This window comes from Dipodomys ordii, unplaced genomic scaffold (assembly GCF_000151885.1).
Source record: "Dipodomys ordii isolate 6190 unplaced genomic scaffold, Dord_2.0 Scaffold2, whole genome shotgun sequence".
NCBI lineage: Eukaryota > Metazoa > Chordata > Mammalia > Rodentia > Heteromyidae > Dipodomys > Dipodomys ordii.
Window position 1 is genome coordinate 10,270,252 of NW_012267218.1, and position 24,740 is coordinate 10,294,991.

At 51.6% G+C, this 24,740-nt stretch overlaps 1 protein-coding gene and 1 long non-coding RNA gene across 3 annotated transcripts; one reads left to right on the forward strand and one right to left on the reverse strand.

Moving 5' to 3' along the window:
• Positions 1–214: 214 nt before the first annotated feature.
• LOC105985785 lies at positions 215–7,719 on the reverse strand. Its single transcript, XR_001175070.1, has 3 exons — positions 7,520–7,719; positions 1,197–1,534; positions 215–1,017 (listed from the first exon to the last, which is right to left on the reverse strand). It is a non-coding gene; the product is annotated as an uncharacterized LOC105985785 (long non-coding RNA).
• Positions 5,167–24,578, forward strand: Gpr68 (G protein-coupled receptor 68). Of its 2 annotated transcripts, none has more exons than XM_013016433.1 (2): positions 5,167–5,200; positions 22,179–24,578. In XM_013016433.1, exon 2 carries the CDS (start codon positions 22,272–22,274, stop codon positions 23,379–23,381), a length of 1,110 nt encoding a protein of 369 aa, XP_012871887.1. In that variant the 5' UTR covers positions 5,167–5,200; positions 22,179–22,271; the 3' UTR covers positions 23,382–24,578. The 2 variants fall into 2 exon arrangements, with proteins under 2 accessions (XP_012871887.1, XP_012871879.1); XM_013016425.1 differs by lacking the exon at positions 5,167–5,200 and adding an exon at positions 19,301–19,431.
• Positions 24,579–24,740: the final 162 nt, after the last annotated feature.

A 24,740-nucleotide genomic window follows, 5' to 3' on the forward strand; every position in this document is an offset into this window, starting at 1 on the left:
AAGCTCCATTCTCCAAAGCAGAGAATCTGTTTGGCCAAGGTCCATCTCTTTTTATTGTTAGTAGTGGGGCTTGAACTCAGGGCCTGGTGCTGTCCCTGAGCTTTTTCACTCAAGGCTAGCGCTCTACCACTTTGAGACACAGAGCCACCTCCAGTTTTCTGGTGGTTAATTGGAGATATGGGTCTCACCACAAGCCTCTGATCTCAGCGTCCTGAGTAGTTAGGATTACAGGCATGAGCCATGGGTTCCCGGCCCCCGGCCCCCTGCCCATGTTACTTCTACCAGCAATACTCCTTTTTGTGTCCCACCTGCTCTCTTCCCTTCTAGCTTCGAAGCCAACCAGCAGTCATAAGAGCACCTAGATATCTGATTCTTATGTTGATTTTCATATTATTCCTACTTCTTGGAGGTACTGAGGTTTGAACTCAGGACTTCATGCTTACCAAGCACATGAGCCACGCTTGGGTTATTTTTGAGATAGGCTCTATGTTTCTGATAGGGCTAGCCTGGACCATGATCCTCCTATTATATTTCTGCTGCAACTGCAAACCCAGGTGCAAGCCACCCAGCTTGTTGGTTGAGGTAAGGTCTTGCTAACACTTTCTCCCAGCTGGCTCTGATCCTCCATCTTCCTGATCTTTGCCTCCTGAGTAGCTGGGATTACCAATGTGAGTCAGCACACCCAGTTCCCTATTAACCCCACTTTAAAGAAGAAACAGCCCCCGGGAGGTTGCATAAATTTCACAACTAAAAAGCACCCGGTATGAGATGCAAACTTAGGTACTTAGATGCTAAAGTTCCCCGTACTTGGCCCTTCCAAACAAACTCAGCCCTAGTGAACCTTGCTTGAAAGCTTCTTTCTGGTGTTCCAAGACTAGCCTACGATTTGACGTGGATCTCAGCCCTCCAGATGTACATGCCGACATTTCACATGGACCGGTGCTGACTCCTCTCTGGCTTCAAGGTTTCCTGCCTTCTGGTATCTCCCTTAATGGTAGGTCTGAGAGCCTTGATGATCTGAGTAGGAACAGAAACAAGTTTATTGTTATTATTAGCAGTATTATTATTATCTTTAAGTGGTTGTACAAAGGGGTCTCAATTCAGCATATCAATTTATGAGTACAAGGCACCTTGATCAATGGTACTCCTTCCATTGTTTTCCATCTCTCCCACCCCTACCCATCCCCTCAAGTTACCTGATTTCAACTCAGGAAGAGGATCATCAGGAATATGATTAATCAGCTCAGGCCCCAGACTGCTGGTGTGTGGTCAATGCTAGAGATAATTGTTCTCAGACCCACCAGCCTCTAGCTGCATGAGCTAGAGCAAAGGCAAGTCTTTCTCAGAAGGCAAGTTGAACACCTGCTTGAATGGCTGGGGGCGCTGCCCTGGGTGATAGGAAGCAGGGCAGGTGGATGAGGAGCCTTGGGCCGGGCTGGAGGCTGGGAAGGAAGCAGCCTTTCTTCCTATTGTTTAGAGGTTGAAGAGAGCTTTCCTCTGAGGCCAGGTGGACTGTGCTCACTGGAAGAGTGAACTGGGAAAACAGTAATTTTTTTAAGTAGATAAGCTGTGTATATTCATAACTCCATTAGTGTGAGTTTGCCTGTGACGCATCAGCCTCTGTGTCATCAGAGACCTGTGGGTAGGGCGCAGGGAACTGAGGGGCTGGGCTAAGGGGTCTGTCATGGGTGGTGGCCGCCTGGGACTGGCCTCTCTGGGGAGCTGAGGATCTGCTTAGGTTCACAGGAAGAAGCCAGAGAGGGATTCCAATGGGTGCAGCCGCCTTCCACAAAGGGTCATAGCCAACCTGAAGCCACCGTGACACAGGAGAAACTCTCCTGAGCAAGGACACAATCCTTAGCATAGAGGCTAGAGGTCAGATAAGGACAGATTGTGGAGGCCCTGTCCACACAGTCCCTTGTCTGCCATTTTTCTGGACACCTGCAAGGAGTCACCCTGAGTTGAGCATTGGGAAAATACCATGCACTAGTCATCCAAAAGGCTCAGCATGGAGGCACTGAAGGCAAAATACCAAGACATTAAAACAACAACAACAGAAAAGAAGACACTCCCATAGGAGACTGGAAAGGAAGTCCTCATGGGAAGTGGACTTCCATGGGCAAGAAAGACAGTAGTGCAGTATTTCAAATCAGCATTCTGAGAATGTAATTCCTAGAGCATTCTCTAGGCCCAGGAAGGCTCTGAAACATAATACCATCTTCCTGTAAGTTTTGTGTTTTTTATTTTGTTTTGCCAGTCCCAGTGCTTGAACTCGGGGCCTGGGCTCTGTCCCTGAGCCTCTTTGTGTTCAAGGCTAGTGCTACCAATTTAGTCACTACACCACTTCTGGCTTTTTCTGTGAAATTTATTGAAGAGTCTCAAGGACTTTTATCTTGCCCGGGCTGGCTTCGAACTGTGATCCTTAGATCTGAGTCTCCTGAGTAGTGAGGATTACAGGCGTGAGCCACCGGCGCCAGGTGTTGTATGTTCTTTGTAAGGATGTTGCCTGGTTTCATTTACAAAAGAATACATTCTGCGTCACCACCATTACCACCACTAAAGAACATCTTGACACCAAGTGTCACAGGCAAGCTAGAGAAAAATGGCAGGCCAGTGGTGTGATGATCTTTCCAAACACACCTTTTTTTTAAATTTATTTTATTTTTCTTTATTTTAATTTTGTTGGTCGTGGGCCTGAACTCTGGTCCTGAGTGCTGTCCCTGAGCTCTTCAGCTCAAGGCTAGAGCTCTATCACTTGAGCCACAGTGCCACTTCCGGCTTTTTTTTTCTTTTTGCTTATGTGGTGCTGAGGAATGGAACCCAGGGCCTCATGCATGCAAGGCAAGCGCTCTACCACTGAGCCACCTTCCCAACCCCTCCAGTTTTATTTTTTATCTGGCTTCCACATATGTCATGCATTCATACACACACACAATGAGATGAAAGGAGGGTACTCTTAGGGCAAAACCCAAAGGTGTAACTCTGTCAAACACTTAAAATACTATTTATCAACACCAATTCCAGGAAATGTCTTTTTTTGTTGTTGTTATTGTTGCTGTTGGTGGTGGTATTTGTTTTTGTCTTTGGATTTTTTCTGTTTTTAAGGTGGGCAAAGGGGGGGCACAGAAAGAGAGAGAGGAAGGGTGAACAAAGACAGTCATGTTATTCAGGAGACAGTATGAAGAAAATGAACTGTGCAACATGTAGGCAGGGTCCGGGGCAGGGGGAGCTGAGGGAAAGCAAAGGAAAAAAAGAACTGTATTCATTACCGGAACTGTGAAACAGTACCACCTCTGTATAAGACCTTAATAATAACAATAAAGTTACATGTTAAAAAAGGGGGAGCATGTCCTAGGAATATTTAGACAGTGAAAGGTAGTAGCCACTATAGCATGAATAGGTAAGAAGTGTCTGCAGTGTATAAAACAGCCCCATCCTCTGAACTCCTGGGCTCTAGGCACTGAGCAGAGACGTCACTCCCGGGATCATCTTGTTCCCTTTGCAAGTACTATCCCCATTTCCCCATCAAGGAATTGGCACAAACAGGCTAAGAGACTCACCCACAGTCTCCCTGCTGGTAAGGAGCGAAGCTGGAACCCAAACTCACTCTGGATTTCACACTACTTGCAGTGTGACTATTTTTCAAAAGAGCTGATGTACATTTTCAGGCATGAATAGTTAATTCAGAAAACTCCCATTTGGGAAGATACTACAAGGAGGAGCAGAGGAAGCGGACCCAGCCACTGGGAGCGCGCTCCCCGTGTCTCTCCTGCTGTCTTCCGTCCTGTCCATTCCCACTCAGGGACTCACCTTGAGGCGCTGAGCCACCCAGAGCACTGGCAAGTAAGAGGACTGCTGTCTCTCCCTCTCCCTTCCAGCCTGCATTTCGGTCTGTCTGCCTCTCTACCCCCAGCCATCTATCCTGAGAGCAGCCACACACGCTTCTGCATGCTCCCGAGATGCTGAGTGCATACTCAGTTCACAAATAGGAATGGGGGACAGCCCTACCTGGAGCAGGGCACTGGGCCTAGAGCAAGGCCCCAGCAGGCTGGGCAAAGAATGGGTCAGGGGTGCTCAGGGAGTAGAGTGGGGGCTCCCCGATCATGGCCTGTGACAACCTCCAAGGTTCCATAGATCAGGTAACTTGGGAGTCTTCACACCAGGATGAGAGCTCAGGAGATGCCACAGGCGGGCTTTAGAGGGGAGAGGGTCACAGGAGACAAGGTAGGTTGTTGTGGAGGAGCAGAAGCTGCTGGTGAACATGTAAGGGTGACAAGGGACAGGAAGCAAGTGGCTTGGAGCAGAAGGCTGCTGAATTTGAATCTCAGTCCCTTCATCCCATACTTGTGTGACCTTGGTCCAGTTACTCGACCTCTCTGGGCTCTATTCTTCTACCTGTAGAATGGGAATAGGAGTGATAGGTATTTTACACAGAGCTTGAGGATCCAAGTTGTTAAGGCATTGAAGTGCTTAGTGTTGGGCATACAGTCAGTGCTCAATAAATGCAAACTCTGGCCGGTTCTTAGGATTCTCTGGAAGCTTGTGGAGAAGAAGGCACTCCAGTTTCCTTCATTTTTATCAGGAAGTCATTCCTCCGTGGTCTGGGGCCACTGGCTGCAGATGCGTTCCTGCTCTGAGCGCATCAGGGCCACGGCAGGGCCCTGCTAGGCTAGGACTAAGCTCACGGTTGGTAAAGGGAGCTCCAAAGCAGGGCATGGGACCCCATTTACGGATGTGCCTGAGCTGGGGACATGGAGGTGAATTCAGAGAGACGACTCTGCATACTCTGCTCCCAGCTTCTCCCTGGCTGCGAGGGAACCCACCCCGGCCCCCCTTCCCCCAGCGGCTGGAGAAGGCCGGGGTCCTTCTGCATCTGGGCCCGCATGGCGCGCGGACCTGTCCCCAGGGCGGGACGGGGCGCAGGCGGCGGGGCTGCCTCTGGGGCTGGGCGCGCGCTCGCGGCCTCCCCGGCCTCCCCGGCGGGCGCCTGGGCTGTGGGCTGCGGTCAGCGCGCAGGGCTGGGCGTGGACGGCAGGTCTGAGTGTGCCTGACGGGAGGTGGGAGCAGGAGGGTCGGGCGCAGCAGCGCGGCCCGGCTTGCTCCCGCGGGAGGCGGGGACCTCCTGGAGTCCCCAGGCCACTCCAGAAAGAGAGGGCGCGAGCACCGGGCTTCCGGACGGGACCGGACGGTCACCGCGCAGGTAGGCGACCCCGACGGCCAGGCGGCTTCCTCTCGAGGTGATCCTGGGTTCCCGGTGCTCTAGGGCGGGAAGACGGTGTGGGGGCCCTGAGGGGGTCGGCTGGGAGCTGGGCGCGCGGGAGTGCTGGAGGTGCGGGAGCAGCCAGGGCGCGCGCTCAGCGGAGGCGGGGTGCGCGCGCCTGGTGGGCCGGCAGAGGCGCGTGCGCGTGCTTGGCAGGCAGAGGCGCGTGCGCGTGCTTGGCAGGCAGAGGCGCGTGCGTGTGCTTGGCAGGCAGGCGCTGTGTGCGCGCGCGCCCGGCGGGCAGGCAGAGGTGCATGCGCGTTGCGCGTGCCCGGCAGACAGAAGGCAGGGAAAGCGGTGAAGATTACCACCCCGCCCCCCGCCCAGCCCCGTGTCTGTCCCCCAGCACCGGCGGGTCCGGTCCCTCCGCTGGGTAGGGTGTCTCCGCCTGTGGCCGCCGCTGGGTTTAGCAGCCACCCCCGCTGGCTGGCACCGTGGCCACCTGGTAATTACCCCCCTACCCCCCCAGAAGTGTGAGACAGCTAACCCTTCCCTCCCCAGAGCTCCTGGCCCTCCTCCCCCTCCCTAGGCCAGCGGGGGGGGGTGACCCCTCTTGCCAAGGGCACCGGGGTCCTAGGGCCTGGGGCCGGGCCCCCCGCACCCCCCTCCCCCGAGTGTTCCGCAGGCCAGCATCGCCAGGTCGGGCTGGCAAGGTCCCCAACTCTTGGCCCTGCCAAGGAAGAGCGCGGTGGCCAGGCCGCACTCAGGCTGGACGGCAGGGACTGCGGTCAGCGCCCGCCTGGGCCCCCAGCCAAGCTGGCTGAGACTGACAGCGGCAGGAGGCTGTGTGGGTGCGGGAGCGGGAGGAAGGAGAACCTCCCACAGCCAAGCCAGGGCAGCCCAGAGCGGCTTGACAGGACACAGTCTGGGAAGACCGGCCTCATCCCTCCCCCCAACCCCCAGCACACTGGGAAGCTTCCAAAAGGAAGAGGCAGAGAGAACTAATACCCTACTGCTGTCAACTGTTTTCAGTGGAGAGCCCAGCTCCAAACGCATGGCCTGCCTTCAGACCCACCTCTTAGATCTAGTACCTTAGCACACCACTGCCCACCCTCCTGCTCTCCCTTCCTTCCTTCTTCCAGAGTCTCTCTTCCTGTCCTTCCTTCCTTCCTCCCTCCCTCCTTCCCTCCCTTCTTTCCTCGCTCCCTCCCTCCTTCCCTCCCTCCTTCCTTCCTCCCTCCCTCCCTCCTTCCCTCCCTCCCTCCCTCCCTCCCTTCCCTTATTTCTGTTTCCTTTTTTTCCGTTCCCTTCCTTCCCTCATGCACTCTAAACTCCTGCTGTATCACTGAACTACAACCTCACCCAAATCACCTCTGTGTGCGCGCGCACCAGTCCTGGGCTTGAACTCAGGGTCTAGGCTTTGTCCCTGAGCTTTTGCTCAAGGATAACAATCCACTACTTAAGTCACAGCTCCGCTTGAGGCTTTTTGGGTAGTTAATTGGAGATAAGAGTCTCACAGACTTTCCTGCCCAGGCTGGCTTTGAACCATGATCCTCAGATCTCAGCCTCCTCCTGAACAGTTGGAATTACAGGCATGAGCTACAGGTGCCCAGCCAAATCACTTTTCTTTCTTTCTTTTTTTTATTGTGAAAATACCATACAGAGGGGTTACAATTACATGGACAAGACAATGAGTACATTTCTTATCAAGCATTGTTGCCTCTCCTTTGTTTCCCCTTCCCATCCCTTCCCATCCTCCCCCTTCCCCATCACTTCTTTTTAACCTTCTATGCTCTGCCTCCCGATGGTCCTAACAGAAGCGCTCTTTGTAGGGTGGGGATGGGATCTTACAGCTCAAGTTCTGACTTTGAAAGCCTGGTCATGCCCTAAGACGTCAGCTCTGCCCTAGATGTCAGACCAGGAGTTCTTCACTTAACTATGGTGCTGCACCTTCTAGGCAGAGCACACATTTAACAGGGAGAGAAGGCTCATCTGACAGGAAACAAAATCGGAAGGCATACACCGGCATATTAGCACAATGAGGAAGGTGGTGAGCAGGGGAGGAATTTAGCTTTAGAAGTCTTGTTTCAGCCTTGACATACTTAAACTTTCTGAGCCTTCAGATCTAATGGAGAAATGGAAATAATCTCCACTATTATAAAATTAGAATCAAATAACCTTACCAATAAAACCAACATATGACAGGCCCTAAAGTGATTAGGGTGGGAAGGATAATATTTACGCCCAGTTATCTATTGCTGCAGAACAAACCATTTAAAAAGATATTAGCTTAAAATAAAGCACATTTATTGTACTCACAAGTCCATGACTTGGGCAGGAATTGGGCTGGATGAACTCTGTTCTTGGCAGTATCAGCGAGGTGGGTCGCTGGGGCTAAAGGAGTCTCCTCCATGATCACTCACTTGTATGGCAGGATATGGCCCTTTTAGTAGCTAGAAGCTGAGCTGTGCCTGCCAGCTGGGGTCTTGGTTTCACTGGGCTTCCTCACAGTCTGAAACTTAGTTTCAAGAGTAACCCTCATCCCCAGAGACAGGAAGTCCCACCTGTCAGTCCTTTCAAGCCTGGACTCAGAAACTAGAACCGTATTGCTTCTAGATTATTCTCTTGGTCAAGCTGTTATAGATTCAAGAGGAGAGGGGAGAGGATTTAGATACACCCACCCCAGTTTTCAATGAGGTGAATATCAAAATAGCTTGCAACTATCTTGGCTCTGTCATAACTTGCAACTTTTCCTTTTTAAAAAAAATTTCTTTCTTAGCTGGGCGCCGGTGGCTCATGCCTGTAATCCTAGCTACTTAGGAGTCTGAGATCTGAGGATCGCAGTTCAAAGCCAGCCAAGGCAGGAAAGTCTGTGAGACTCATCTCCAATAAACCACTAGAAAACCAGAAGTGGCGTTGTAGCTCAAGTGGTAGAGCGCTTGCCTTGAGCTGCAGAGCGCAGGAATATCACCCAAGCCCAGAGTTCAAGCCCCATGACCAACCAAAACAAAATTCTTTTTGTTGTTGGGTGCCATGAATCAATTCCTCTTTTGCAAAGATGAAGGATTTCTCCCAGAAGAGGACCAGCAGAGATCTAGCTGTCCTGGTCAGGGGCCTTACCATAGAACCAGTGTCTCTGATTCTAATTCAGGGTCAAGGGAGCAGCGTGCTACATGCTAGCTCCTCTAGGCGTCTGTTTCCTGGGAACCACTGAAGCTTCCGTCCCCGTCTTTGCCAATTCTATGCCCCCTTTTTTTTTTTTTGTCAGTTGTGGGGCTTGAATTCAGGGCTTGAACTCACCGTCACTGCGCTTTTTTACTCAAGGCTAGCGCTCTACCACTTTGAGCCACAGTTCCACTGGTTAATGGTTGTAAGAAAGTCTCACAGACTTTCTTGCCCCGTCCGGCCTTAAACCATACTCCTCAGATCTCAGCCTCTCAAGTAGCTGGGATTATAGGTGTGAGCCACCAGTGCCCAGACCTATGCCTTTAAAACAAGAGGGAAAAGCCAGGGAGAGAGCAGTCTGGATTCAGGTGGCTAAGGGTCAAGTGCACTGAGCATGTTTGTGGAGAAGTCTGTTTGCTTTCCAGAAGGGTGCTGTCTGGGTGTTTGAGTGACTGTCGCCATAAGTTATTAGGTTATTAATTGGTAGGCTGAAGCATTGTGGGTGGGGAGGCAGGAAGTGGGGGGAGGAAGTAGGCCTGGCCAACTGGTTGCCATGACAACCAGTGGTACATGCTCTGTGGTCAAACAAGGAGGATGCCTGGGGTAGCTCTGATCTCGGACTCTCCTGGCTGCGAGTCTCATGGCTGGGCAGCAGGTTTCTGTGGTGATGTGTTTTACTGCAGGGCCAGCCACCCACTTACCTTTGAGTCAAACCCACTGTCCTCCTGTTGTTTCATCCATTTCCTGTCTCCCCCAATGTGTTGGCTTCTAATCTCAGCATCAGCCATGCCAGCTTTCCAGGAAGGCTGCAGGAAGGAGTGAATTCAGAGTCACTCATTGATTCAAATGCTTGACACAGTTGGTGTGTATGCTACACCTTCCTCAACCCCAAGAGGACAAAAGAGACCCAGGTCCTCCTTCCTGAAGAGAGGGGAGTGGGTGCTTACAAATCATGATGCACGTGAGTTACACCTGACTCAGGCTTCATCTTGAATCCGCAGCCACCATTTGCTTGTTGTCTGTGGCCCTATGTCTCTCTTTGGTGGCAAAGCTGGGCTGATCACACCCATCTGTAGTGAGGTGGCGAGTGGAAAGTGCCACGCCTCATGCCTGGTGGCTCAGAGCCCAAAGGGGACACACTCTACGTCCTCTCCCTCAGCACACACCTGTTATCCAGAACTCCTAGGCCATCCAGAGGAGGATGGAGTCAATGCTGTGGGCATGGAGAGGAGGCAGGTATCAGGGAGGGCTGCACAGCACTGGCAGTGGAGGAGCTGGGCAGTAGCGATTTGGTGTATCAGAACCTCTGGGGGCAATGCTGAAAATGCAGCCCCTGGACTTCATCCTTACGATGTTCTGAGTTGGCGGATATAGGTGAAGGCCTGGGAGTCTGCATTTACTCGGCACCCAGGGTATACCGGTACAGGTGTCTCCAGGCTTGGCTGAGAAATAGTACTTTGAAGAACTTTGGAGGTAGTGATGGGTGGGATTTGGATTTGAAGACTGGGAGAAAGGAGATGGAGGTGGTGATTGAGGCACATTTGGGCAAGAAGAGCAGAGGCCAGGAAGTAGCCACATAACAGGGGTGTCAAGGGCTCAGGGGCTCCCCCTCCCCTACTTTCTATCCTGCTGCTGCTGCCCACACTCTGCTTTCAGGACAGCACAAAGCCTACACCGCCCAGGGGCTCTATCACACCTGCCCACAGAACACTTGACTGCCTGGTCCACGTGGCTGTGATTTCTTTGCTCTAGACCTCGTCCTGGTTGAGGTGAGAGTGGAGGGCAAGGTCCATGCATCAATTTTCCTTCTTCCAACCAGAGACACCAGCTCTGCCTACCACCTGTGGTGGACCGGGCTGCCCTAGATGTATGGCAGTGGGGGGAATTAAGTTAGGCAACTGATGGAAAGAAGGGGGTTCATCACCCCATCTTAAAATAAAGGGATAAGCTAGGCACTAACAGTTCATGCCTGTAATCCTCACTACTCAGGAGGCTGAGATCTGAGGATTGCAGTTCAAAGCCAACCCAGGCAGAAAAGTCCCTGTGAGATTTTATCTACTATTGACCACTCAAAAACTGGAAGTGGTATTGTGATTCAAGTGGTAGAGCACTAGCCTTGAGCACAAAGAGGCTCAGGGACAGTGCCCAGGCCCTGAGTTCAAGCCCCACAACAAAATTAAAACTAAAAGGGAAAACATGTCACCTCTGCAGAGTCAGTTTATCACAAGGGTCCTGGAGCAGGAAGAGGGAGGCGGGAGAGTCAGAGGAGAAAAAGTGCCGTAGGGAATGGCAGACAGCAAGCGGGTGTGCGGCAGGCTCTGTCCACCATTGCCAGAAGGATAGCCCCAGCCAACGAGCGCTAGAAACCTCTAGAACCTACCAGGCAAAGAAATGGGTTTTCCCCTAGCGCCTCCAGAGGAAAAGCAACCCTGCTCACAGGTGGATTTTAGCCCAGTTAGATCTGCCTCAGGCTTTTCACATTCAGAACCGTAAGAAAGTTGGGTTGCTATAAGCCACTACAAGCAGCATTGGTTACCGTAGCACTTTGGGAAGGGCTCTGCTCTTCCTCCTATTGGTCCTTGTAGGTGGCAGCAGAGCTACTCTTAATTCAGACCTGGCTCCTTTTGAACCTGCAATGATGCAGCGCGGCCAGTTTTCCAGGTGACCTGGACAGCAGCACCTCCACTGTGATGTGCATCTGGGGACACAGACAGAAAAGGCTCCTGCAGTGAACTTGCTGGTGGCTAATTGTAAGCATTACTTATGTTTGGCCAGGCCCTGAGGGAGCACTCAGGCCTTCTTCCTGCCTAGCCTCAAATCAATGGAATAATTTGGGTGCCTTGCATCCCCATGGAGAAGGAGGTACTCCCTTACCAACTTTCCAGGTCAGCCTGCCCATCCTCCACCATCTCTACGGAAATAAGTCAGACCCTTCTAGGTAGAGGGCTAGTGCTACCACCACCACCATTATCACCTCACTAAGTCTTTTCCAGGACCTACAAAAGTGCATCTCCTTGGATTCTTAGAATTCCATCGGTCAGCAGAGTATGTGATTCTCAATGGCCATGGAAAATGGCAGTCCTGGGATTCAAACTCCAGGTCTGGACCAGAAGCTCTCCCCAGGCCCTGTACCCTGCGCTGGCCTCCAAGTGACCATAAGATGCCTGTCACGTGCTGGAGGTCTTGGGAGGGGCCCCCAGCCCATCACAGACTGGGGGGCGGGGCTTATTACAGGAGCACTACTTAGTTCTCTTTCTGGATTTGTTTGTGGGAGGGATGGAGGTTATCGGGCCACCAAGACGCCACAAGGTGTCATTTCTACTTCCGGTCTTCCCTTCCTGTTTTGGATTGAAAACAAAATTCCTAGAATGTGGCATGGGCTCTGCTTGGGCATTGAGGGAGTCCTAGGCCCCCTCCACCTGCATCCCAGAGGCCTAGTGGGGAGGGAAGGAGGACCCCTGGGAGTGCGGGGGGGAGGGGGTAGTCAAATGATACCAGGCGAGGGTCTGGAGGGCTCACACCCCAGTGTCCTGTGGGGCTGTCCACCCCACAGAACAGCTGATGGAGTGGGGGAGAACTCCTGCTCACTGTGCCCCCTGTGCTGTTTGGCTCCCAGTTGTAGTCTGTGATATTCTCCCCAACAGCCGACCTTGAAGGGAGGTTGTTCAGCCAAGAGAACCAGGCTCCTGACGCCAGCCGCAGTTCCATCAGCCTTGAGCTGTCAGGCCCTGGCCCGGAGCCCCCACCTGCCCAGGGAGGGCTGGCCTTGTGCTCTTTTGCTTCTCCCATGCAGAACGCGGGCCGTGGTGGTGGTAGGGTTAACCAGTGCACATGTGAGCCCGAGGTTTGTGGTTGGCCCCTGCTCTGGACCAGTTTCCTACACCGATGTTCTGTTCTTCCTGCTCACAGGTTCGATGGGCCCCAGACTTTTCACATGGAGAACCGTAAGAAAGTGGGGTTGCTATAAGCCACTCCTTAGGCAGCATTTGTTACAGTAGCAAGAGGACTGGTCTATAGACTTGTGTTCAGAGTTTAACAGTCCTGGGTTCAAATCCCAGCATCTCCCCTTAAAGCCCAGAGCTTTAACCCCATCGCTGCACTCTGTTGTGCTGTCCACCATCCACAGCAGTGTTTCCCAGCTGCACCTGTGTCTGGAGAGCTAAGGGAAAACACAGAAGCAGGCCTGGGGTGGGGCCTGGCCATTCATATTTCTGACACACACAGAGGCCATCACTGACACCCACTTACCCAGCTGTTGGTTGTGGGGTAAGAGCCTGGGAGTGGATGCGCAAACAATGGGTTTTACCCTTGTCCTCACCCGCTGCTCCTTTGTCCTTGCTGGTGTCTGCAGGACAGCAGTGACCACACGGGACTCAGCTTAGCTGGGTGTGGGCCTCTCCTCCAGGGAGGACCCGGGCCAGGGACTCAATATCCTGTCTCTCCTGATATCCAGACATGGGTAGAACTAGGACACCCCACTCCTCCTGCATGCTCCCCTACCCATTCCAAATCAGACCCTTGTATTCCCAGCAGGGCTGCTCCCCAACTTGGGGAATTCCGACCCCCTCATCCAACTGTGGGCGTGTGGTTCCTCAGCCGCCGCCCAGCCTGACACCAGATTGGAGTTCACATGATTCTGCCTCAGCCCAGGAATGGGCAGCCTCTAACTGGGAAGCTTTCTAGATGGAGCTGGGAGATTGTCTGCGGGGGGGGGGGGGGGGGGGGGAATCTAAGGAGGGAGAGCTCTGCTGGCTGCAGGATCTCCAGGGCTCAGCCCAGCCACTGCAGGAGCGTAGCTGTTCTGAAGTTTGAGGGCAGAGCCTAGCCAGACAGGCAGGCAGAGTGGACTCAAGCCAGATTTTCCCTGAGAGAACTCTTGTCAGTCCCAATTCTAGAAGCTGCAGGGATTTCGCTGCCCTGCTCTGCCTCCTTGCCTGGCTGCAGAGATCCCATGGAGAAGCCGGTTCATGCCAACCATCCCCGCCTCCAAACTGACCCATTCGTGAGTCAGGAAATTCATTTAGTAGCTCACCATCTGCATTTAAGAAAATGAATTGGAAGAGAAAATAATCAGCGGGCCTGGCAAATGGTAGGGTAAGTTTTGTTCGGGGAAATTCGTGTTTCTCTGTACATAGGCAGGCGTGTTAGATGTCTGTGTGTGCTGGATCGCAGTGTGAAAGGTATTTCTTGCTATGGCTTATAGACATGAAAACTTACAGGGATCCAGTTTATTCCTGGTGCCTGCGTTCTAGATTCGGATCTAGAATCCTGACTTACTGTGTGAACTTGAGCTGCTGGTTCAGCTTCATGGAGATTCAGGAGCTATGAAATGGGTTAGTGAATGTCCGTTCCACCTGCCTGCATCACAGGGACTGAACTTCAAAACCCTCACAATGGGAGGGAGATGATTTTGGAGTAATTGGGAACCAAGGAAAAAGGGTAGTCTGATTTCTGCACCTTCCTCAAAGAGAAACAGCCTCCAAAATACACCCTTTTAGGAATAGAAACAACCCGGGTAATGCGTGTGGTAGGCTGGCGAGCTCAGGGAAGGGAAATCGGGTCTGCAGGAACTCCCCCACCGCATCCCAGCTCTGTGGGCTGGGGCTGCATGAGTAGTCCCTGGCACCACAAGTAACTGTGTGTGCCAAGTGTACCACGCTGAAGAGTGGGTGATGATGGGATTCCTTTCTGTTCCGGTGCAGCGGGATTTCAGCTCTCAGTCTGCTCTACCTCCCACCTGGAGCCTCTGTGAGGCTTCTTGATCATGTCAAAGGCATTTCCTTCCTATTGGGGCTTCCTCCTAGTCATTAGAGTCCTTGGAGACCTTGATCCAATTAGCATTTATCTAAGCTCTGTCTCTAGCTGTTGCATTACTTTGGACGTAATTTTTCCACCCTCTCTTAGCCGGATGACAAAGTGTTTCGATTCTTTTCTGCAGCCCTCCTCCACCCTGAGAGACCGAGGACTGGGCGCACAGTAGGATTTTGTTCCTCATGGGTGTTGAAGAAGTAGTTGGCCTGGTAATCTGGGTACAGATGGTACCCAAGACTTAGTTCACTGGCCCCAGAGGTGGCATCTGTGAGGCCTGGAGCTCACGTGAGCCCGGTGGCTCAGTAACTCAGCGAGTTGATCAGTGGCCATCTTGATAAACATTCCCAGTGAGGAATAAAGTGTGAGTCAGTTAAAAGTTTCAACCTGGCCTGCAGCATCCTGACCGTGGAAGCTCGAGCAGGGTGGCTCATCTCTCTGAGCCTCAGTTTCTTCATCTGTACAGTGGGAGCTGACCTCCCATAATATAACATGGAAAGAATGAATGTACAGGAATGCACGGGAAACCAGCGAGCGTGGCTGAGTTTTCTATCCCATCCATGTGTTACCTTCTGCAGAACTCTTCTGCATCCAAGATAGCCTTTGCTTTTTGAGGGTCAGAGTCCTCTGGAGACCAAGTAGCGAAAGGACACTCCTGGCAAGGTAGAGTTTCCATCCAAGGGGGCTTTTCCTCAGGAAGTGGTAGAAGGAAGAGCTGGCTGTGATAAGACCTGAGGAAAAAGGCAAGACCTTCTATCCAGCCCAGGCAGCCTAAGCAGACAGGAGAATCGCCTCCTCACCTTCTGGTTCCTGGTAATGACACCACTGTTCCGGTACCCAGCCTTAAAACCCACCACCATCTATCTAGCTACTCACTCACTTCTGTTCATTTAACTATCCATGGATTCATCCATCTGTCCACCCACGCATCAACACATCCATCAGACTGTCCACCCATTAGTCTAGCCATCCACCTATTCACACACATGCACATACTGTCTATACAAATGCACATACTCACCCAGTTTTTCATCTAATGAAGTTTTTGAGAGTCTTAAAAACTATGTACTGAGGAATTCTCAGATTTTCCCCAATTGTTCCCTACGTCTCTCCTAATGAGTTGTCATCTGCTACAGCTTCCTGTCTCTACTGCAGCCCTGCCCACCACTCACCTCCACCCTGTTGTGCCAAGCTATTTTCTGTTCCCCAAAGGCACTCATTTTCTCCCTCTTGCATTTGATGTGATGCAGACATTTTCCACAGACACAAACTCCCCTTTACTGGGGTAACCCTTCCTTTTCTTGATCTTAATGTAACTGGGTTAGAATACCGTGAATGAATTCTCATAAAAAGCTGTGTACTTATGAGCTTGCTTCATTTATCTTCCTCTGTCTCATAAAGCCAAAAGCAAATCAACTCTAGGGTCCAGTGCTGGGTGTAATGCTGTCATATAGGAATTCAACGAACATTTTGTTCTGTGAGGGAATTCTTGGATGGATCAGTGAGTAGGCGGTTGAGTGGATGGATGAGTGCATGGGAAGATGAACGGACAGGTGGATAGATGGATGGATGAAAGAGTGGATAGATGGGTGGATGGATGGATGGGCAGGTGGATGATTGAAGAAGCCTGGAATCAGGCTATGTCTTGGTTAGGATGACTTTGGGATGGTAAGATGGAACCACAAAGTCCAATAGGAAGTTGTTGCACTGAATAAATGTGAACAAAGTCTTTATCAAGCCAATCTGGAGTTCTGTTGAGAGACCTGAAGAGGAGGAGGGGATGGCAAATACACAGGTAGAAAATGGTAAGAGCTTCCTAATTTACTTAAGCATTGTGAAAGTAAATGCTATAAATGGGGATGGAGGAGGAAACCAAAGCCAGACATCCAACAAGAGCCATTAAGGATGAAGACATCCTCTCCAAGGACAAATTAGTGGAGAAAACAATGGACTGGCATGGGCCGCAATGAGCATGCCCTGTGAGAAGCTAGCTGTTGCTTATGTAAACTTCAGCCTGGGGAAAGTCAGCAGAGTATGATGGGGTTGGAGCCATGGAGGAGATGCCATCCCATAGAGAGTGAACCAACAAACCTGAATGTGTACTAGAGCAATGTCCACAGAAACATCGGACCCAGCCTCAATCCATGCATGTGGGGTTTGTCTTCTAATCTTGGAGGTTACCAAATCGTGGGAGCTCTTTCCTGTTTATATCTAAGTCCTACATAACCTGGCACCACAAACACTGTACATACGCTACATATACTCGCTCTGTGAAATCTGGGAGCACTGGATGGAGGGGCAAGTGCTTCATCTCTGGACCTCAGTTTTCTTGCCTCTAAAATGGGGACAATAACAGAACTGTTGTGAAGGTGGCCTACAAGGGCAGGAGTCAGTAGAATGTTCTGGAAACTGGAAAATATTACTCGAATGTAAGTGGTAGGCCTGAGACAGGGTCCCTATTACTTCTTTTTTTGTTGTTGTTGTCAGTGGTGGGGCTTGAACTCTAGGCCAGGGTGTTGTACTTCAGCTCTTGAGCTCAAGGCTAGCGCTCTACTACTTGAGCCACAGCGCCACTTCCGGCTTTTTCTGTTTATGTGGTACTGAGAAATCGAACCCAGGGCCTCATGCATGCAAGGCAAGCATTCCACCACTGAGCCACCTTCCCAGCCCCCTATTACTTCTTGAGAAGCTAAATTAGTTAGAGGATGTCCTGGGCCTTTGTTCCAGTTCTGCCCACAGGTCTGGCTGGGTCTTAAGTTCCCCTTCCAACCACCTCTGCTCCGCTATCAGGGGAATTCCTGCAGAAAGTGTGTCAGAAGCAGAATCTCAGTCCTCATAGACTGTCATGGTAGCTCGCTGCTCAGTGTGGTCCGTGGCCCAGCAGCATCTGTAGCACTTGGGATTTGCTTAAAATGCAAAAAATCTTGAATCCCTCTTTCCTGGAAACCCTGGAGGGTTTGTCTTAACTAATCACCAGGGGATTCTGGTGTTTACCCCCCCGCCATCCAAGAAATGATGTTTTTTTCTCCAAAATGAATATAGAAAATGCTTTCATTGTTCTCTGTGTTTCCTTTTGGCCCTGTAAGCTTGAATATTTCTGACAGTAGTGGCCAGAATTGGCTTACTGCTGGCCTAGGAAAGAGGAAGCTACACACCGTGGCCCTGCCCCACCCCACACTTTGGTCCGTCTGTACACTCATCACTAGTAAACAACAGACTTGGGGCCTGTGACTACAGTCAGGGAAGTTCCAAGACCTGACAGGACATGTCTTCTAGGTGGCTTCCTTTGCCCTATTTTGTTGGCGCCCTGGGGCCTGTGCTGATGAGTGAATTGTACCTTCCTGCAGGTAGATTTTATCCAACCTGCCGAGAACCAGTCCTCACTGGTTGTGCCTGGGGGCCACTCCAGATCCTGTGCTGCTGTCCACTTCCTCATAAGGAATTCTGATGAGGCACTGGGTTCCAGTGTGGGTTTGGGATTCAGGGATAGGAGAGCTAGCAGGAGGATGGTGATTTAGTGGACTGTGGGCAGTGGTTTTTGTTTTTTTTTGGGGGGAGGGGTGGGTGATCCCAGGCTTCGGCTGATCCTTCTTCCTTTTTTCTCACCACCAAAGCATGTAAGTGTGAAAGCAAATGGACAATCTAAAAACACCTGTGCACTGAGCTGCTCTGGAAAAATACCCTGGCACTTCCCAAACGATGACCATAGAATTATCTTATGATCCAGCTATTCCAGTTCTGGATATGGAGATACAATATCCATAAGACTTGAAAGCAGGAGCTTGACAGATCTTGGTACCTGTATGTTTATTACAGTATTATTCTCAGTGGCTGAAGATGGAAACAACCCAAATGTCCAGATGGCTAAACCAAAGGGGCATGAGTAAGTTACATTTTACTCAGCCTTAAAAAGGCAATTGGCTGGGAAGGTGGCTCAGTGGTAGAGCGCTTGCCTTGCATGCATGAGGCCCTGGGTTCGATTCCTCAGCACCACATAAGCAGAAAAAAGCTGGAAGTGGCACTGTGGCTCAAGTGGTAGAGCGCTAGCCTTGAGCTGAAGAGCTGAGGGACAGCGCCCAGGCCCAGAGTTCAGGCCCCACAACCAGCAAACAAACAAAAAAAAGGGCAATTCTGACACATCTTCCAGGCTGGGTGACTCTTGAAGACATTGTACTAAATGAAACAGCCAGACACAATAGGACTTCCTACTGTCTGATGCCACTTACAGAAGGTACCCAGCATAGTCAAAATCATAGAGACAGGAAGTAGAATGGGGCTGAGGGATCTCATCTTGAATGGATTCAGAGTTTTACTGTTGCAATAATGAGCAGCATTCGGGAGATGGGAGGGGTGATGGTTAGAAGGTGGGAAAGTACTTAACGCCACCCCGCTGTAGATCTAAAGTGGTTTAGGTGGTTACGTTTTGTCTTGTGTATATATTTTTTTAAATCACAATTAAAAGGATAAGAAGCAATCCTCCCTGCTGGGTCGGGCCAGTGCCCTGGACAGATTGTGGGAGCTGATTCCACTGGGAATTCATGGCTTCTGGGAACTGAGGGGTTGGAGAGGTGAGCTTTGGGTGGAGACCTTGGTTGATGGGAGGGGGGGGGGGGGGGAGGGACATGAAACAGAGTCCTAGATTCTAGCTGATTCTTCCTTCTTTCTATTGGCTTTGGGCAAGTCACTTTCCCTTTGAGCCAGTTTCCTGACCTGAAATAAAGGAAGTGGTGTTTACCTATTTAATTAAGAATCTCCAGGCAGTTCAAGCTGCTAAAGACCCAGCACTGGTCAAGTGTGCAAGTTGGGATTTACGTTCTCGTGGGAGACAAAGAAATGCACAAGAAGCTGAGCCGAGGAGCCTGTGGAGCCTGTGGAGCCCACGGACGGGTGGGCTGCATTCCTTGGATGAGATCTGATAAAGAAGGAGCAGATGCTATGGGGTGGGTGGGGAAGGGCAGGAGAACTCAGGAAGCAGTAGGAGCTGAATCAAGGCCTCTTCAGGTCTGAGGTGTGATATCGACATTCCACACAGGAAGCTGCTCCTGTGGCTGTGGTGTGGGGGAGGCAGGTAAGATCAGAGAACTGGAACCAGATCACATGCACGCGCACACGTACAGGCCTCGTAGGCCTCCCCTGAGGGTTGCAGTTTAAGTGTGAAAGAGTCTACCTCAGTGGGCATGAAGCAAGGAAGAGAATCTGGTCTGCATTTTGGAAGAACTGCCATGGCTGCCCCGTGGGTGATAATCAGCGGGCCTGAGGTGGGAAGGGGGGTAGCTGGGATGGGCAGGGTGGGGACAGAGCTGAGGTGGAAAAGAGATCTAGAATGGAAGGTGGGGTGGAGCTGGGGGAAGGGGCTAGTACATTGAGGGGGGACAGAGTTTGGTGGGGCAATATGGTGGAAAGAGCTAGGGTAGAAGAGAGGATTGGTTTTGGAGGCAGTGACAGGAAGCTGGAGACTAAGTGAAAGAGGGTAGCGTTGCATAGGACCTGTTTCTTGTGTATTTTATAAACATTTCGGAAAGCCATGGTCCTATTATTATTTTTTTTTTTTGGTCCGTTGTGGGACCTGAACTCTGGGCCTGGGCGCTGTCCCTGCACTCTTCAGCTCAAAACTAATGCTCTTGAGCCACAGCTTTTTTTGCTTATGTGATGCTGAGGACTCGAACCCAGGGCCTCATGCATGTGAGGCAAGCATTCTAGCACTGAGCCACCTTCCCAGCCTCTTTTTTGTTTGTTTTTGAGACAGGGACTGGCTTTTTTGTTTGTTTTTGAGCCTGGGCTGGCCTTGTCTCCATCCTTCTGTCTTATGCCTCCCAAGTTGAACATATCTTACTGTGTTAGACTCATCCATTTTCTTTGTAACCACAGTGAACCACGGCAAACAGACATGATGACTATGGAGGGGATGAATGTACTTGGGTATTTACAGTATTGAATGTGATTTTAGAGAAATTCCTCATGTTGATCCATCTTGGACCTCAGGACTGAAACTTTGGGGCTGGACTTACCTGAGAGCCTTTGTAGCATGCTGGGCCAGCTTCTCATCTGGTGGTCTTAAGGAAGGCAGAGCTGGGGTGGTGGTAGAGGAAAAGAGAAAGGAAGGAGGAGGAGGAAGAGAAAGAAGAGGAGGACTTCGCTTCTCAGAGAGCTGTAAGGAGTTGGAGTCCTGTGGTCTTACGATACTTGAGTATAGACTCCAAGGGTTTTTCCTGCACTGGGCCATGAATTCCAGTTCAACTCTGTGCAGAGAATTGACATGTAGACCACACAAAGTCACTTAATTTAGACCACCCCCATTCACTGCGAATCTGCTACATTCTCAATAGGGATATGTTGATTTAGCCTGTATAGTACCTAGTACACAGCTATAATCCTAGCATTTGGGAGGCTAAGGCCGGAGGATGTGGGTTGGAGGGTAACCTCGTCTACATAATGGTACTGTAAAGAAGGAAGAGAAGGAGAAAAATCAAATACAGTTTTAGATCTAGTGAGGGTGTTTGTTTGAGAGAGAAATGCTGAATCAAAACTAGAAGAGCAGCTCAAGCTTTTATTATTTTGACCTGTTAATTCACAATACAGCATTATATTGGGTGTCAGTCACACTTGCTTGTATGTCTGGAATCCCAACCATGTGAACTTTTCACTGATCTGAGTAAGATGACAATCTTGCACTCCCTTGGCAAATCAACGCTGTGCCTCCTGACAGCAGTTGTTACATGTGGTCCTGTGCAGACGGCCCCCCCTGAGTAGCTGCTTTTATCTTTTTTCCAAGTGAGGAAACGGGCTAAGTGACTAGCACACCTGGTAGTAGTTGTTCAACCCTTCCCTTCCTACAAGTGTAGGATACAATTGATGCTGGGGTGGAACTCCTGTTCCACTGGCCTGGAACTCTTTGTCTTTTGGCTCCTGGTCCAGAACCTTCCTTAAGCTCCATGAAGGAGAGAATGGGTAGGGACTGCTGATGGGAAATCCAGAAGTCTAGGTAAGGCCCTTCAGGAAGCTCCACTTTTATTTCTTGCACAATAGGATGCGACAAGGTTGCTTCTGCTGCTGTCTGGAGAGGCCCTGGCAAGAGCTGTGTTGCCGCAGCAAAGCCCCAGGAGAGAGCAGGAAACGGGTTGCTGATTGCTGTAGGCAAGGGTAGAGGACCCTTACTGTGTGAGGGTTGGAACTGACCTTGGCTTTGAGACTCCCCTGCAGAGCAGAGCTCAGAATGGGCTCGCACCCCTCCTATCTACAGTCTTCTTTTCGGCACCAACACATCTGGAAGACAAAGATCAGGGGAAAAATAAGGGAAGCCAGAGAGAGGGAAGGGAAGCCGTAGACCGTGTCTCAGTATACATGGTCTGTTCAGATATTCTCCTTGGATTAGAGTTGGCTGGCAGGTACATAAGTTGAATAGGATACAGTACATAGCCAGGGACTATTTTGTAATCCTCATGTCTTAGGAGGTTAAGATCTGAGGCTTGTGGTTCAAAGCCAGCCCAGGCAGGAAGGTCCATGAGACTCTTATCTCCAATTAACCATCAGAAAACTGAAAGTGGTACAGTGGCTCAAAGTGGTAGAGCGCTAGCCTTGAGCAAAAGAACTCAGGGACAGTGCCCACACCCTGAGTTCAAGCCCTGTAACTGACAAAAAGAAAAAAGAGGAAAAAAAGCTGGGAGTGGATGACTCACACCTATAACCCTAGCTACTCGGGGAGCTAGATCTAAGGATCATAGTTGAAAGACAACCCAGGCAGGAAAGTCTGTGAGATTCTTATCTCCAATAAATTACTCAGAAAAAGCTAAAAGTGGTGCTGTGGCTCAAGTGGAAGAGCACTAGCCTTGAGCACAAAGAGGCTCGGAGATAGCACCCAGGTCCTGAGTCCAAGCCTGGGAACTAGCAAAATAAGTAAATGAACAAACAAATACGGCATGTACAACAGTGTCTGATATACAACAGGCACTGTATACATGTTAGCTATGATTCTTCTAAGCCTTTCTCACCTTTAATTTACTTCCAGGGGCTCACAGCTTGAGCCACCTTCTCTAAACAAGATGGCGGTGGAGAGAAGTCCCTGAGCCTGTGAAGGGTAAAGGCCCTTTCCGGTCCAAAGATGGGGAACATCACCACAGATAACTCCTCGCTGACCTGTGCCATTGACCACACCATTCACCAGACGCTGGCCCCCGTGGTCTATGTCACGGTGCTGGTCGTGGGCTTTCCGGCCAACTGCCTGTCTCTCTACTTCGGCTACCTGCAGATCAAGGCCCGGAACGAACTGGGCGTGTACCTGTGCAACCTCACCATGGCTGACCTCTTCTACATCTGCTCGCTCCCCTTCTGGCTGCAGTACGTGCTGCAGCATGACAACTGGTCCCACGGCGACCTGTCCTGCCAGGTGTGCGGCATCCTCCTCTATGAGAACATCTACATCAGCGTGGGCTTCCTCTGCTGCATCTCCATCGACCGCTACCTGGCCGTGGCTCATCCTTTCCGCTTCCATCAGTTCCGGACCCTGAAGGCGGCGGTTGGTGTCAGCGTGGCCATCTGGGTCAAGGAACTGCTGACCAGCATCTACTTCCTCATGCACAAGGAAGTGATCGAGGACGAGGACCGGCACCGCGTGTGCTTCGAGCATTACCCCATCCAGGCGTGGCAGCGCAGCATCAACTACTACCGCTTCCTGGTGGGCTTCCTCTTCCCCATCTGCCTCCTGCTGGCCTCCTACCAGGGCATCCTGCGGGCAGTGCGGCGCAGCCACGGCACGCAGAAGAGCCGCAAGGACCAGATCCAGCGGCTGGTCCTGAGCACCGTGGTCATCTTCCTGGCCTGCTTCCTGCCCTACCACGTGCTGCTGCTGGTGCGCAGCCTCTGGGAGGCCAGCTGCGAGTTCGCCAAGGGCATCTTCAACGCCTACCACTTCTCCCTCCTCCTCACCAGCTTCAACTGTGTCGCCGACCCCGTGTTGTACTGCTTCGTCAGCGAGACTACCCACAGGGACCTGGCCCGCCTCCGGGGAGCCTGCCTGGCGTTCTTTACCTGCTCTAGGACCCGCAGGGCCAGGGAGGCCTACCCACTGGGGGCTCCTGAGGCCTCGGGAAAAAGTGAGGCCCACAGTGGGGAGCCTGGATTGTTAACGAAGCTCCATTCCACACTCCAGACCCCTGCCTCGCCCGGAGTGGTGCCTGCCGTGATCGGGTCCCCTCCGGGTGGGTTGGTCTAGCCTCAGTCACCCGTGTGTGTGGGCTTAGGTGAGGCCTGAGCCTTGATTTAGCCCAGAGGCTGGGTGGTCCCTGAGTTTGTGTGGCAACTGCACCCCTTTTTTTTCTGCTGGAGGGAGGGAGGGATGGATGACTGGACCACCGCCAGGCCTCTCTGATCCCTGGAGGGCAGTTCTAGCTTGCAGGGGTCCAGGGGTGTCGCTGATTGGGGGAGATGAGCTCAGTCAACCCTGGTGTGTCTTCCCGCTGCTGGCTGGGGCTGCTCGGGATGGGGAGACAGCAGACTGGCACTGGCAGGAGGTTTGCAAAGAGCAGATGTGGTGGGGTGGGGACCAGGGCGCCACTAAGGTCACTGGTGAGACTTGTCCAAGTGCCTGCCATACTCCATGACGCACAAAGTTGTGCTGTCACCTTTGACACCCGCTGTATCACGGGGCGGGAAGGGGAGACTGAACAGATGGAAGGGGAGAAGGAACGGTAGACATGGGATGGGGGCAGGGACAGCGGCAGAGAGCCCGACAGCAACTGCATCCTATGTTTATGGGAAGGGTGGAACAGAACCCCCCTCCCACCCTCGCCCCTGGTCCAAAGGCTGATGGCAAGTGAACCCCAGGCCTCCCCAAGGAGCTGCCAAAGGTCCTTCAAAATAAAAGTATCAAATGTAGCCACTAGGACTTGAAGCCAGGATGTCCTTCTTGAAGGTCTTGGCACAGATTTCCTCCCAATGAGCTTTTCTTCCATCACGTTCCCAGAATGGCAGACAGGAGAGCTCGGTGTGCAGAAGGAGAGGGATCTAAATGTCAGGTCTCCCCGCCAGATGAGGGCCAAGACACTGAGATTCTGTTACTTCTGGCAGGGTCCATACTCCCCATCCCCTGCCACACATACTATGGAGTGGCCAGCAGTTATCAAGAGAGGAATGTGACCCGCTCCCAGAATCCTCAGCTCTAACCAACCACACCAAATGCTCTCAAGGTCTCAGGCAGCAGGATAAAGATCCAGTGTGGATCCAATAGCTCATGTGGACAGGAGAGGAGGTGGCCTGGAGCTCACTTTGCTTTGTTCTCTGTCCCTGCTCCTCTGTGAGATGCCCCACTTCACCCATCTGGAGAGGGCAGCGGCCCTTGGGCCATATGTCATGCTTTCCTTCCATCTCAGAGGGCTGAGGACAGAGCTCATCTCTCTTGAAGGTTTGTGTCTGGCCCCAGCTCAAGCACACAGAAATTTCCCCTGATCAGATTCACAGCAAATCTTCTTGCTTTGTGAGTGCCACCCCTCAAAGATCTCTAGAGAGCACAGATTGTGGTGCTGGGGGGGGGGGCGGGGGAGGAATGACGTCCTTCAATCTCATTTGACTGGTC